This window comes from Capricornis sumatraensis, chromosome 1 (assembly GCF_032405125.1).
Source record: "Capricornis sumatraensis isolate serow.1 chromosome 1, serow.2, whole genome shotgun sequence".
Classification (NCBI taxonomy): Eukaryota; Metazoa; Chordata; class Mammalia; order Artiodactyla; family Bovidae; genus Capricornis; species Capricornis sumatraensis.
This window is the reverse complement of record NC_091069.1, coordinates 4,295,069-4,307,087: the sequence shown is the minus strand read 5'-3', so window position 1 is coordinate 4,307,087 and position 12,019 is coordinate 4,295,069. Positions and strand designations below refer to the sequence as shown.

At 48.4% G+C, this 12,019-nt stretch overlaps 1 protein-coding gene across 1 annotated transcript in view; it reads right to left on the bottom strand.

The window, feature by feature from the left end:
- DDX31 (DEAD-box helicase 31) overlaps positions 1 to 12,019 on the bottom strand; it is a 73,536-nt gene that overhangs the window by 19,783 nt on the left and 41,734 nt on the right. The window contains exons 18-19 of the mRNA XM_068991254.1: positions 6,094 to 6,205; positions 79 to 247 (exon numbers count right to left, since the gene is read on the bottom strand). Of these exons, the coding sequence (XP_068847355.1) occupies positions 79 to 247; positions 6,094 to 6,205 (281 nt within the window). The remainder of the gene's footprint in view (positions 1 to 78; positions 248 to 6,093; positions 6,206 to 12,019) is intronic.

Sequence of the window (12,019 nt, the reverse complement as noted above, 5' to 3'; positions counted from 1 at the left end):
CAGCAGCCCACCACACCACCGCCAATCTGAACAGGGCCCTTGACACCCACCTGACCCTCAGCCTCTTGTCCGCCTTACCTTTTCAGGTTTGCTTTCTTCTTCTTCATGGCCGAGGCGCAAAGATTTTTAGGGGCATCTCTCAGCCCAAAGCTCTTAGCCATGTGCCCGAGGTGGAGCAGTCGGATGTGGAAGATATGCTTCAGCTCCCGGGGGTAGGTAGCGTAGGCCCGGATGAAGGACTGCAGGGCTGGAAGACAGTGGGGTGGGGGTGGGGGTGTCAGGACAGGTCTCCGCTGCCCCAGCCTAAGGCCCGTCTTGTGCAGTTCACCCTGCCAGGCAACGACGGACACACAACCAGGATGGCGTGACAGATATGAACAACCTAAATCTATACTCACATATTTGTTTAATTCCTAAAATAAATAAGTCTACGGGCCACAGGGGAAGTCTACGGGCTTCCCCTGTAGCTCAGTCGCTAAAGAATCTGCCTGCAGTGCAGGAGACCTGGGTTCGATCCCTGGGTTGGGAAGAACCTCTGGAGAAGGAAATGGCAACCTACTCCAGTATCCTTGCCTGGAAAATCTCATGGACAGAGGAGCCTGGTGGGCTGCAGTCCATGGGGTCGCAAAGAGCCAGGTATGACTGAGTGACTAACACTGGACACAGTGAATAAACCCAACATAACTTCACTTTAATAAACCTGATATTATCTCAGATTTTACAGTGTAGCTTATAATGAGCCTAGAAGGTAGGGTCCTGTCTTCTTCCTCATTATAGACTTGGGGCCAGCACAGTACCTGGCAGACAGCATGGTTTTTTTTGGCTGCACCACATGACATGCGGAATCTCAGTGCCCCCACCAAGAATCGAACCCATGCCCGCTGTGCTGGAAGCATGGAGTCTTCACCACTGGACTTCTAGGCAAGCCCCACAGTAGGCTTTGTTGTGCGAGTGAACGAGCAAGAGGATGAGTGAAGAAACTAAGACTGGATCAACGCACACCAGTTTCTCATGGGAAAGGAAGTCATCAGATCTTCACACTGGGGACACACTTTCTATCACGTTTTAGGTTTTTGAATAGCTAACACGAACAAATGTGATAAAATCCGAAAGGTCCACAAGGCTTGATCATGACTGTGGGTCATGCTCATTATCCCTACACGTTATTATTATCAGTATTATTCTAAACCCTGCCTCCACCCGGAGCCACACCTCCAGCTCCCCAGCCACAGGAATCACTGACACCAGTTCGCCACAGACTCATGAAATTTTAAAACCAAATTCACGTGAAAGCATCCAGGATTGACCAATGCAGTGTTTCTTACCCATTCAAAGAATGTGTAAAAAATGAAAAAAGAATTTTAAAGAGGAGAAAGAAAAGGATGTAGTTTCTAAAAGAGCTCTCAGAACAGTCATTGATTGCCATGGGTTTAGAGCTATTCACCACAGTCTAACCAGGAACGTCTGGGTCCTGTTTTAAAGTTAGAGAGAGAGAAAAAAAAAAAATAAAGTTAGAGAGAGGCCCGTGTTCTGGACCTCTCACTGGCCAGAGAGAAGCCAGAGGCGGCTCCCAGGCAGACGGCACTCTGGATCCACCTTCACTGGATGCTCCCTGGAGGAGCCATTCTTCCATCCCTGGTTTCCCCGGAATGTCTCTGGACAACAGTGACAGTCAAGTATCTTGCCCTTTCCTCACCGGAGCTCTTCCTCATCCACGGACTGCACGTCCCTGCCTTCCTGGCCCTGTCGTAGCCCCGCCCCTCTCCACCCAGTTGCTGGAAGCAGGCACCAGTCTCCCTCGCCCTCACTGTTTGAGCCACTGGCCTGGCAAGTTTGCCCACAGCTTAAATGTAATATCCGGAGATCGGCGTTTATGAACAGTAATAAAAAGTGTCATTTTAGCAGATCAGCTCCTGGAAGGATCCTGGGAACCCATCAAAGCTCTATTTACTGAGCAAAGTGAACTCCTTTTCCCAATCGATGAGAAATAATAACCAAGGCGACTCCTCTGCACCCCTCCTGTCATCTGTGTTCACTCCCCTTTTTAATAACTGGGGACGAGGTTTTTCAAGGAAGATCGTTAATGCTTCAAATGGTCTCTGCAGTTGGGAAGGTTCTGACACGAATTCAAGTCCTCAGAGGGGAAAGTGCTACAACCACCACGACCCAGGAGACTCTGCCTCTTCCCAACCCCCAACATCTACTCTAGACAGAAACAGCAGGCTGGGACCAGGACACGCGAAAGAGTCTGCACCTTTAAAACCTCATTTACCCCAATGCTGGCCCAGGCCTCCTCACTCACACTGCCCTTGTGCTGGAGCAGATTAGAACGACTCCTCTTCTCCACACCAATCCTGAGAGCTGAGGCTGCAGAGCCTAGTCCTGGGAGATATACGTGCTCCACTAATAGCTAATCCATCCATGTATGGATGTGAGAGTTGGACTATAAAGAAAGCTGAGCACCAAACAACTGATGCTTCTGAACTGTGGTGTTGGAGAAGACTCTTGAGAGTCCCTTGGACTGCAAGGAGATCCAACCAGTCCATCCTAAAGGAAAGCCATCCTGAATATTCATTGGAAGGACTGATGCTGAAGCTGAAACTCCAATACTTTGGCCACCTGATGTGAAGTACTGACTCACTGGAAAAGACCCTGATGCTGGAAAGATTGAAGGCAGGAGGAGAAGGGGACGACAGAGGATGAGATAGTTGGATGGCATCACCGACTCAATGGACATGAATCTGAGTGAACTCCCGGAGTTGGTGATAGACAGGGAGGCCTGGTGTGCTGCAGTCCATGGGGTTGCAAACAGCTGGACACGACTGAGAGACTGAACTGACTGACCGAACAGCTACGGGAAAAGGGGTCTGCCAGGAAATGGCAGCAGAGTTCTCCCCCTCGACAGGCAGGTTGTACTTCCAGGGGGCAGGAAGTGGCTCGTGCTGGCAGTGCCAGGAATGAGTGGAAGGAAGAGGGGCTGTGAGGCGGAGATGGGGCGGAAGAGGAGAGGTCATGGAAGGAGACCTTTCATGATAGGAGACTTGTGGGATGCAAGTCGGATGATGCTCCAGCCACTCAGAGCTGGTGCTCTCACTGAATCCCATTTCAGAGCTGTAAGGATGACAGGATTTAGGGAAATCTATTTCAAAATACCTTCCAAGGACATAGGACATTTTGTCCTTTTGAGCAATAAACCGAGTCTATTCTTGGGCATGTGGCCAGGGAGAGCAGCGTCTTGCGGATGATGCTTAGGGTCAAGGAGGCCGAAAGGAGCAAAACTCCAGCCTGGAAGGTGCCGCCCATCCTTGCTCCTCCCAACCCCAGTCCTGCCCCAGAGGAGCACATGTCTGGCACATTAACAGTGACAACCACCCAAAGGGAGTGGGAGAGGCGGCTTGCACCAATTCTCTTAAAGGCTAAGTGACCAAGCAGCCAGCCTCCCTCTAATCACAGGGAGGGATGATCCCTTCCGAGCCAGGCGCAGCCCTAACACATAACTCCTGCTCTTCGGGGAGGACCCCCAAGAGGAAGTGGAAGCAGTGCCGCACGACTCTGCTTTCTGAAATTTTTGTTCAGGAGTCCGGAGTTCAAACTTACATTACCACGATTTTTACTACTTGAAGCTCTACTCACAAGATGCAAGATGTGAGGGGGAAAAGGGCTAACTGCTTCTGGAAATTGACCATGATGAAATGCTGGATATTAGCAATAGCTGGGTCAGAAAGGACAAAAGGAAAACAAATGCATACTTGGCCCAGTTTGCAACTAGTTTTCTGCCATGAAGGCAAAACCCAGCTGCTTTTGTTAGTTATTCATGAGGTGGGTTCTGAAATGGCTAAAAGGGAGGAGAGTCAGGGGTAGAGAATTTGCATATGGAGATAGGGAGATGCAAAAGACAGTATCAACTCCTGGGGTATGGCAATTACAGGTCTCCTCTCCTCAAACCTCCAGAAGTCAATCCTAAGAGGAGAGAAGAGCAGAGAACTAATGCCTCCTGTGGGGTGACCAAGATGTTCTATAGGCAGTTCCCTTAAAAGATAATGTATTTATTTCCTTCTTGGCCCATAAACATTGAGAGTGGCCCCATTTCAACATCCTTTGAAAAGAAGACAAGTAACCCTGCCAGCCTCTTGGTGTTAGTAAGTTCAATGGTAATGATGAAGAGACAACCCAAAACCATATTCCCTAAGGACTATTCACTGTCACTTTTAGCCTGATGACCCAGACACGCTGAAATAGTTGCGGGCTCGCTAGGATACCCAAAGCACCTCTGACGCCAGTAATACAGCGCTGGTGTGGCTTTGCTTTCTCTTCTTCACTCCAACTCTGTTATCAACCCTGTGGCCAACACTTGGTCAGGTATCCCACAGCAAGTTGAGTTTGTCGAACTTTCAACATGTGCCCAAACCCTCCCCGAGACATTCTGTTCTCCATGAGAGAATGTTCTAGTACATCTCCAAAGGCAGGTTCTCAGGAAGAACCTTAGGAGTTGCTGAATTCACTGCAGGGAGACACGTGAATGGGGTATTATTAGAAACCAGACTTCATTGGTTTCCTGATTACTGTAACTGCTTGGGAGCTGGTCTCCTGGCCTTCATCTTTATCCGGGTCTATTCTCACCCAGCTGCACGTGACCTTCTCAGAACCGCCAGACCACCTCCCTGTCCCAAGGCCTCCGATGGCTCCCCTTTCGCTCAGGGTAGCTGGGTGCCCTGGAGGCCTCCACGCCCTGCCTCTGCTGCCCCTCCCCTCCTTCTGGGCACACTGCACAAGACGCCTGCCTGGATGCCCTCAGTCAGAGCCCCAGGGTGGCCCTTCTTCAGGGTTTCGCTCGCGTGGCAACCATCCCAACACGGCTCAGTCTGCCCTTAGCCCTCCATCTCCCTCATCTGCTCTGTTCCCTCTATCGCTCTCATCACCACTCACTGGACTACTGAATTAAACTAATTAATTATCTGGCTTTGCCAAGTCTTAGTTGTGGCACACAGAATCTTCAGTTGTGGCACGAGAACTCTTAGCTGCAGCCCATGGGATTTAGTTCCCTGACCAGAGCTCGAACCCAGGTCCCTTGCATTGGGAGCTCGGAGTCTTAGCCACTGGACCACCAGGGAAGTCCAGAGACTATCTAATTTATGCGTAATTCATTCATTATGTTTATTACTTTCACTGTCTGCTTCCCCACTAGAATGGTACAAAGGTGATGATTTTTGTGTCTTCTGATCCCTGGTGTGTGCCAAGCACCGGGAATGGTGCCCAATTCAATAACTATTAAAGGAATTTTAAAAAAACGTTTCAGTTCATAAAAAGAAGAAAACAACAGGCTGTAGCGTTTATCTCTTGGTAAGCCAGCGTGGCATTCTTCTCCAAATCATGGGTCACTGTGGATCTCCCCATAGCAGGGGTGAGTCTCATCAGCAGACGTGGGACAGTCAGTAGCCAAGACACACACGTTCCAGCATGGAAGACAACTGGGCTGTTCTGAGCTCTCCTCCCCTGCGCTCTGTTCGGTGCTCAGAGTGAACTACTGAGTCCACACCTAATGCCTGGTGATCCCAGGGGCCAATTTATGCTACAAAGGCGCTGAATACTGAATTAATACCTAACCCTTTCATAAATTTCCCAGGAGCTGGGTTCATGGTCTGCGGCCCTTCCTCAGCACTGCTCTTTCTAGTTTTTCTTTGTATTTTCAAGGAGGAACTGCTTTGGTCTAACATTTCCAGACCTTGCCTTCATCTCTGATTTCCATCTCTACAACTCCTACCGACGTGCCGAATCTCATCTATCCAGTTTTCAAAGAAAGAGGAAAATGGGTCCCGGAGACCCAAGTTGCTGGGTCACAGCTCTAGACCTGACATAAGCCAAGATAAAGCCTCATTTGTGCAAAATGCGAGGATGGATGAAATTAACATTTAATATCACTTTAAAGCCTTCCGTGCCAGCTTCCAATCCCTGCAGAATTAGGGAGATTGAAGGCCTTGGCTGGTGAGCAGAGCTGCCTGGTTGGCCTCCCAACCTGTCTGGGGGCATGTGGGTGGACGTGGGACAATGCCCGGTTGGGTTATCCATCTAAAACCACCCAAGAAATTGACCAACCTTTCTTGGCCCTGGAGACTGTCTCCTCACTGGAGTGCACATAATCTTCAAACACCGTCTGCAAGACCGTGGCTCGTTCTTGGATTTCCTGGGGGCCAGTGGCGCGGGATTTCTGGGAAGGTGACGGAAGGATTAGAGGACAGTCAGTCAGAGTCAGGAATAATGAAGCGGTTTATAATAGATTTAATAACAGTAAAATCACACAGTAACCACCAAGGGGCCAAAAAGGGTAATCCTTTCAATATTACTAGGGAAGAAAAGGGAACGATAAAGATGTAAAAGTCAAGCAAAGATGAGGATGGCTTTGTGAGGGAGTAGGTCGGGTCTCTTATTTATTTAATTGTTTACTTTTCTTCCTGGCCTCTCATCACTCGTGCTTAAAGTGAAAGTCTATGGGAGACACCTTGGAATTTTCCAAGTCCAATTCAGGCCTTTAAAACATGACGGGACAGAAGCGGTTTCAGAGGAACCTTGTGTCCCCCACTCAGGCTTTCAACCTGCCCCCTGCCTGGCATTCATCGGTGAAGCCCAGGCCATTTCTGTCTAAGAGCAACCCACAGCCACCTGCCCACAAGGTGGTCTGTCCCTGAATCACAGAGCACGTGTCCTCACTCCTGAGAGGTCCAGACTCTCAGTGTTCCAGAAACATTCTTGCAGCCCAGACCCCTGTGCCCAGCAACCCACGGAGGACTGGGCTGCTCCCGCCAACCATGCGAGGCCACTGGCATGCATCTCTGCAGCCAACGGTCCCTCTGTAAGTCATATTTGTATGCACAAAAGACCCTACAGGTGGAAAATGTGAATAAAACCAAAATTTCCTTTCTTTTCAGCCTTTAGCAACCCCAGAGAAAAGATTTCCTTTCTTTACATCTCCCTGAAAACACGTGGCTTATGTGTCCTGTATCTTGACAGGAACGCTGTCTCCTGAATGTGACCCCAAACTTGGCTAACCCACCCTCCCAGAGGTGCTGATCCTTTGGATGGTGCTAATGAAGCTCCAGCCCTCCTCACCCGCCACGCCCCACGTGGGTCACCAGGAGAAAACCAGCGTGAGACCCAGTTCATGCTCCTTTTTGACTTCTGTAGAGGACAGGGGCGTGCTCCAGGGTCTCCTGGCCGCGCCTCTCGCAGGCGCCCTGGCATCTTTCACGGTGAAAGCTGCTGCAGAAAGAATGAAGGGCGGGGCGGGAGGAGAAAAAGCCTCCTTCGTGGGAGCAGTCTCTGTGTTAATAGAGACTTAACAACCTGAAAATGGTTGTAGTTTAGTCAAATCATTCCTGCTACCTGTTTGGCTGATGACAGTCTAGCTGATTTCACGGTACATGGTCCCCCTAAGGGTTTTATCCACTCAAATGTCAAGAGAAAAGTCACTCAGGAGCTGTGTTACGAAAGTGGACATTTGCTGTTGTCATTAACAAGGATTTTTTTTTACCCTCTTAACTGATGTGAAATGCAAACTTTTTTTTTTTGCCGTCCTCCTTTCGTTAAGCCACCTCAGCAACGAAACTGTCACCTTCCTCGCACTTTTTTTTTTTAATATGAATGTGAAATTAGCAAGGATGCCCTTTCCCCTGGCGGACAGAATCCTCTGTTATTAAAAAGTAAAGCACTTTAATAATGAAAACTTTTTCCTCTTTTTCCTGTGTTTTAACTGTTTAAAATTAATGAGAAGGGCAGAATGGTTGTCAAAGCGATATTGAAAGCCGGGCAGCCAGGACCGAATAAGCACAAAAATCCCTCCAGAGTGTTAAATAAACAGAGCTCCAGCCCTCTCCAATCCCTCTGTTGGTTATTGTATACATTCTGTAACAGCTCTCAGAATAGATCTGAGAGCCAGGGAGGCAGAGAGGTTTCAGAATTCCAATAAAGGCCTCAAATTAAAGACAGCCTGGTGCGAATTCCAGGAGAAAATTAAAGAGACCTCAAGCTTAAGTGACAGGTGACTTGCTTCTGTGTCACAACTGTCAGGGGATTTAGTGATAATATGGCAATATATTACAAAGGGCTTTTCTTATTCCCCCCTTTAGGTTTCAAAATGAGGCATCTTTTCTTTCCAACCGGAAAAAAAAAAAAATTACATATACACATATATATGTGTGTATACCAGTAAAATATGTAGAAAAAAGGCGATAAAACTAGGTTCGCACATTTGAAATGATGAGGTCAGTTTTAGTAGAATGTAAGAAAAAGTTAATGGCAGGAAACATCATACACTGAAGAGAAAGCAGGTCTTAGCCCCCCCGCCCCTTGCCACTTCCAGAAATACTTTACTTCAAAATTGCCCCTCTTGAGAATGAACGAGGTATTTTTCCGTTGTCTTCTGGGGAGGACAGTCTAAATTTAAACTGAAGACAGAGGGGGCAGAGTCAGGCAGCACTGGCTCAGCCCCAGACAGGGAAGAAGCTCCCATAATGAGGGGGGTGAGACCCCAGAGGGCACATCTCCGAGGACCGGCCCCCCTAACCCTCAAAGACGCAGACTTACTCCCGCTTAATGAAGCAGCTTGCAACTAGCAGACGGTGGGTGGTTTAGGAAAAAAAACATTTCCAAAGGTCTAGACACACTCGATACTCTGTGTCTGCAGAGACTCTACTGGTCTTGGCAAGAAGAAACAGACCACAAAAACCAGGCGACGGCTAGTGATCTTATTTTAATCTCTCATGATGCCAGGGAGCTTTCTGTTAGGATGAGCTTATAGGTGCATCTCATTGGACAAAAAAAACTTTTAGGGAGAATATGTTTGGGTGTATGTTTATACTGTGGAGATGGAAATTCATGCCTATCAAGAGTCAACAGATGAGTCCAAGACAGCTGGATGGGGTTATTTTTGTTGCAAAAAGTTTTAGGTGGGAGCAATTGGGGTGGGAGACTTTTTTTTGGTCTGAAGCACGTGTCTTGACATCGACAACTTCTGAGGTGCTTTTAAACTAAATGGAAGGACTCTGTTTTAATCACTTTACTGCCAAGCTGAGTTCTACTGCCACAGTCCCTAGAACCCTCTGAGCACTTCCCAGTCAAGTTGAAAGATCAAATTGATTCTCTTTGTAGGTGGGTGAACATTCGCGCGCCCAGACGCAGCTATATATATTTTATATACCTAAATATGAAATATACATTTTACACATGCTTCACTCACTTGCTTTCTGTTCACAGAAGCCCTAAAATGTATGTGCCAGAGGGACATTTACAATGGCCTTCAACCAAGCTGGGCGAGGATGGGCTTCATGGTGAGGCATCTGGCTCAGCATGAAGGCCCAGCCACCGCGCCCACCTTTGTGTGCCAGGCACTGGCTGGTACACCAGCAAGAATCGCCTACATCAAAGATGCCAATTAGGGCACTGCATCTTTCAGGCGAAACAGAATCAAAAGTTGTGTCCACCATTCACTTTATTCTCTTTACCATTCATAGGATTCATGCACACTTGAAGGCAGTAATCTACATGATAATCAGTAATGCAGCCAACTTAGTTTTTGCTTTGCTTTGTCCTGTGAATGAAAGGTAAATGTGGTCAAACAGGTGGTGCTGATGGATGTGACATCTAGAACCTGGCATGACTAGTTGAGTTTTCTAAGTTAACCAGTTAGTTATTTTGGTGTGGTGAAAGCCCGGCCTTACTTAGCACTTTTTCTCTTTCAAAGATCACCAGACCGTAAAAATATCGAAACATCATGTCCATCAAGGCAGCAGTTCAGGGCAGAGGTGAACTCACATGACCCAGAGTGTGCACAGTGCTCCATGTCTTGTTCTATTTAAACCTCACAGCGGCCTGGCAGGACAGGTACTCAAGACGTCTTCCTTCTCCAGCGGGGAAAACCCAGGCTGGGGAAAATCTGCCCCAGGTTGCAGAATGACTGACTGTGAAGCCAGGACTCGGATCTGAGCCTGTCGGACTCTGGGCCCCGCCTCTCACCCACCATCTCAGGAGGGCTCCTCAAACCCCAGCCAGCCTTCCAGGCTGGTCTCGAGCCACACAAAAGGCTTAGGGAGAGGAACTAGGGCCACCAGCCACAGGGCAGATGTTTACAGAATGGCTGTGGCTCATTTCAGAGAGAGCAGAGGAAGGCTCTCTTGCTCTGGGGAAGCGTCCTGCAGGAGGCACCCTGGGCCCATCCACAGCCTCCCCAGAGATACTCGGAGACACATGACCACCCGGAACAGAACTGGGCTGTGCTCGGGGATAAATGCGGACACCAAAGCCGGTCCTGGCAGCAGTGTAGGTGAAGACAAGGTTATTGGAACCTTCACCACCTCCTAGTGTAACTTTGCTGCTCGCTCTTAATTCTGGAGAACGGTCAAAGTGAGAGTCGCTCAGTCGTGCCTGACTCTTTGTGACCCCATGGACCGTAGCCTGCCAGGTTTCTCTGTTCATGGAATTCTCCAGGTAAGAATACTGGAATGGGTAGCCATTCCCTTCTCCAGGGGATCTTCCCCAAACAGGGATAGAACCCAGGTCTCCCACATTGCAGGCAGATTCTTTACCGTCTGAGCCACCAGGGAAGCCAAATGCCAATTTTCCACTTAGTGTGAAACTGCAAAAAAAAAAAGGCACTGGGCTTCGTGTCAATGAGTCTGAGCTTCAATTCCATATATGCTTGTACTATTAACTGATGTGATATAATAATAATAATAAATACACTCGGTCCCTGTGTTGGAACTCTTGGGTTATTTTTCGCTCAATTCTTCAGACTCCTTCTGAGAAGAAAACTAAAATTATCTGTTGTACACAGGAAGAAATTGACCCTAAGGTCTAGTCCTGGCCCAAAGCCACACAGCTGGTGAGATGGGACTCAGGCCCAAAGGCTGTGCTCCTGACCACTGAGCTATCCCATCCTCACACAGCTCCCCGGGTGCCCCTGCTCAGCCCACAGAGCTGCCCTGGGGCTGTAATTACATAGCTGTGGGAACATCTGGAAAAACAGAAAACAAACCCTGCCCCCTAACTAGAATTTGCAGTAGTTTCAGAAGAACAGAGAAGTGTGCCAAGACCCATGATTCTCTATAGTTTCCAGCCAGTTCCCATGACAACAGTCTATTATTATGGGATGGCCTGAAGGCCTGTGGAGCCAGGACCCTCTGTAGTGAAATATCACTTAATATAACAGGTTGATCAACCAAGTCCTTAATAGCTTTTCTTGTTCATGGGGATTGTTGCTGTGGTACCATTTACTGGCCAAATTTTACCTCTATGAACACAGCTGCTTAGTTGCTCAGTCATGTCCAACTCTTTGGGACCCCATGGACAGTAGCCCACCAGGCTCCTCTGTCTATGGAATTCTCCAGGCAAGAATACTGGAATGGGTTGCCACTGCCTTCTCAGGGGATCTTCCCAACCCAGGGATTGAATCTGCGTCTCCTGCATTCACAAGCGGGTTCTTTACCCACTGAACCACCGGGGAAGCCATGAAAACCGCTAACGTTACCCAATATAGAAAGCATTTTAGTTTCATTTACTCGGTCTAATTAGCACTAATGGAGGCTTGCTGGTATACTGTGAAGGACAAGTGGCCTGTTTTCACACCAAAAGGACCCACGATTATCAGCGCACCCTCACGGATGTTCCTTCAGCTCTCTAAGCCTCAGTTTTCTCATCTATGAAGTGGGAGAGTAACACCCGCCTTGTGGGCTGCTGAGAGGCTAAGACGGGGCCAAGCATGGGAAGAGCTCATCAGCACAGAGCCAGGCCCAGAACACATGGTAGGCAACAGGCATCTGCTCCTGTCCTTTCTTTAGTGCATTTCTGCAGGTTCTCTCAAACGGGAGAACTTAAATCGGGGTCAGGGAAACGGATTCCTTGCCTCAGGGAGAATACTGCTCCAAACAAAGACATGTACTGACGCACAAAAGAGACTCTTAAACTTCACCTATTTGGCTCCGATTTTCCAGTCTATCCACAGGCATCAGAATAGAGATGCAAAAATATCCAA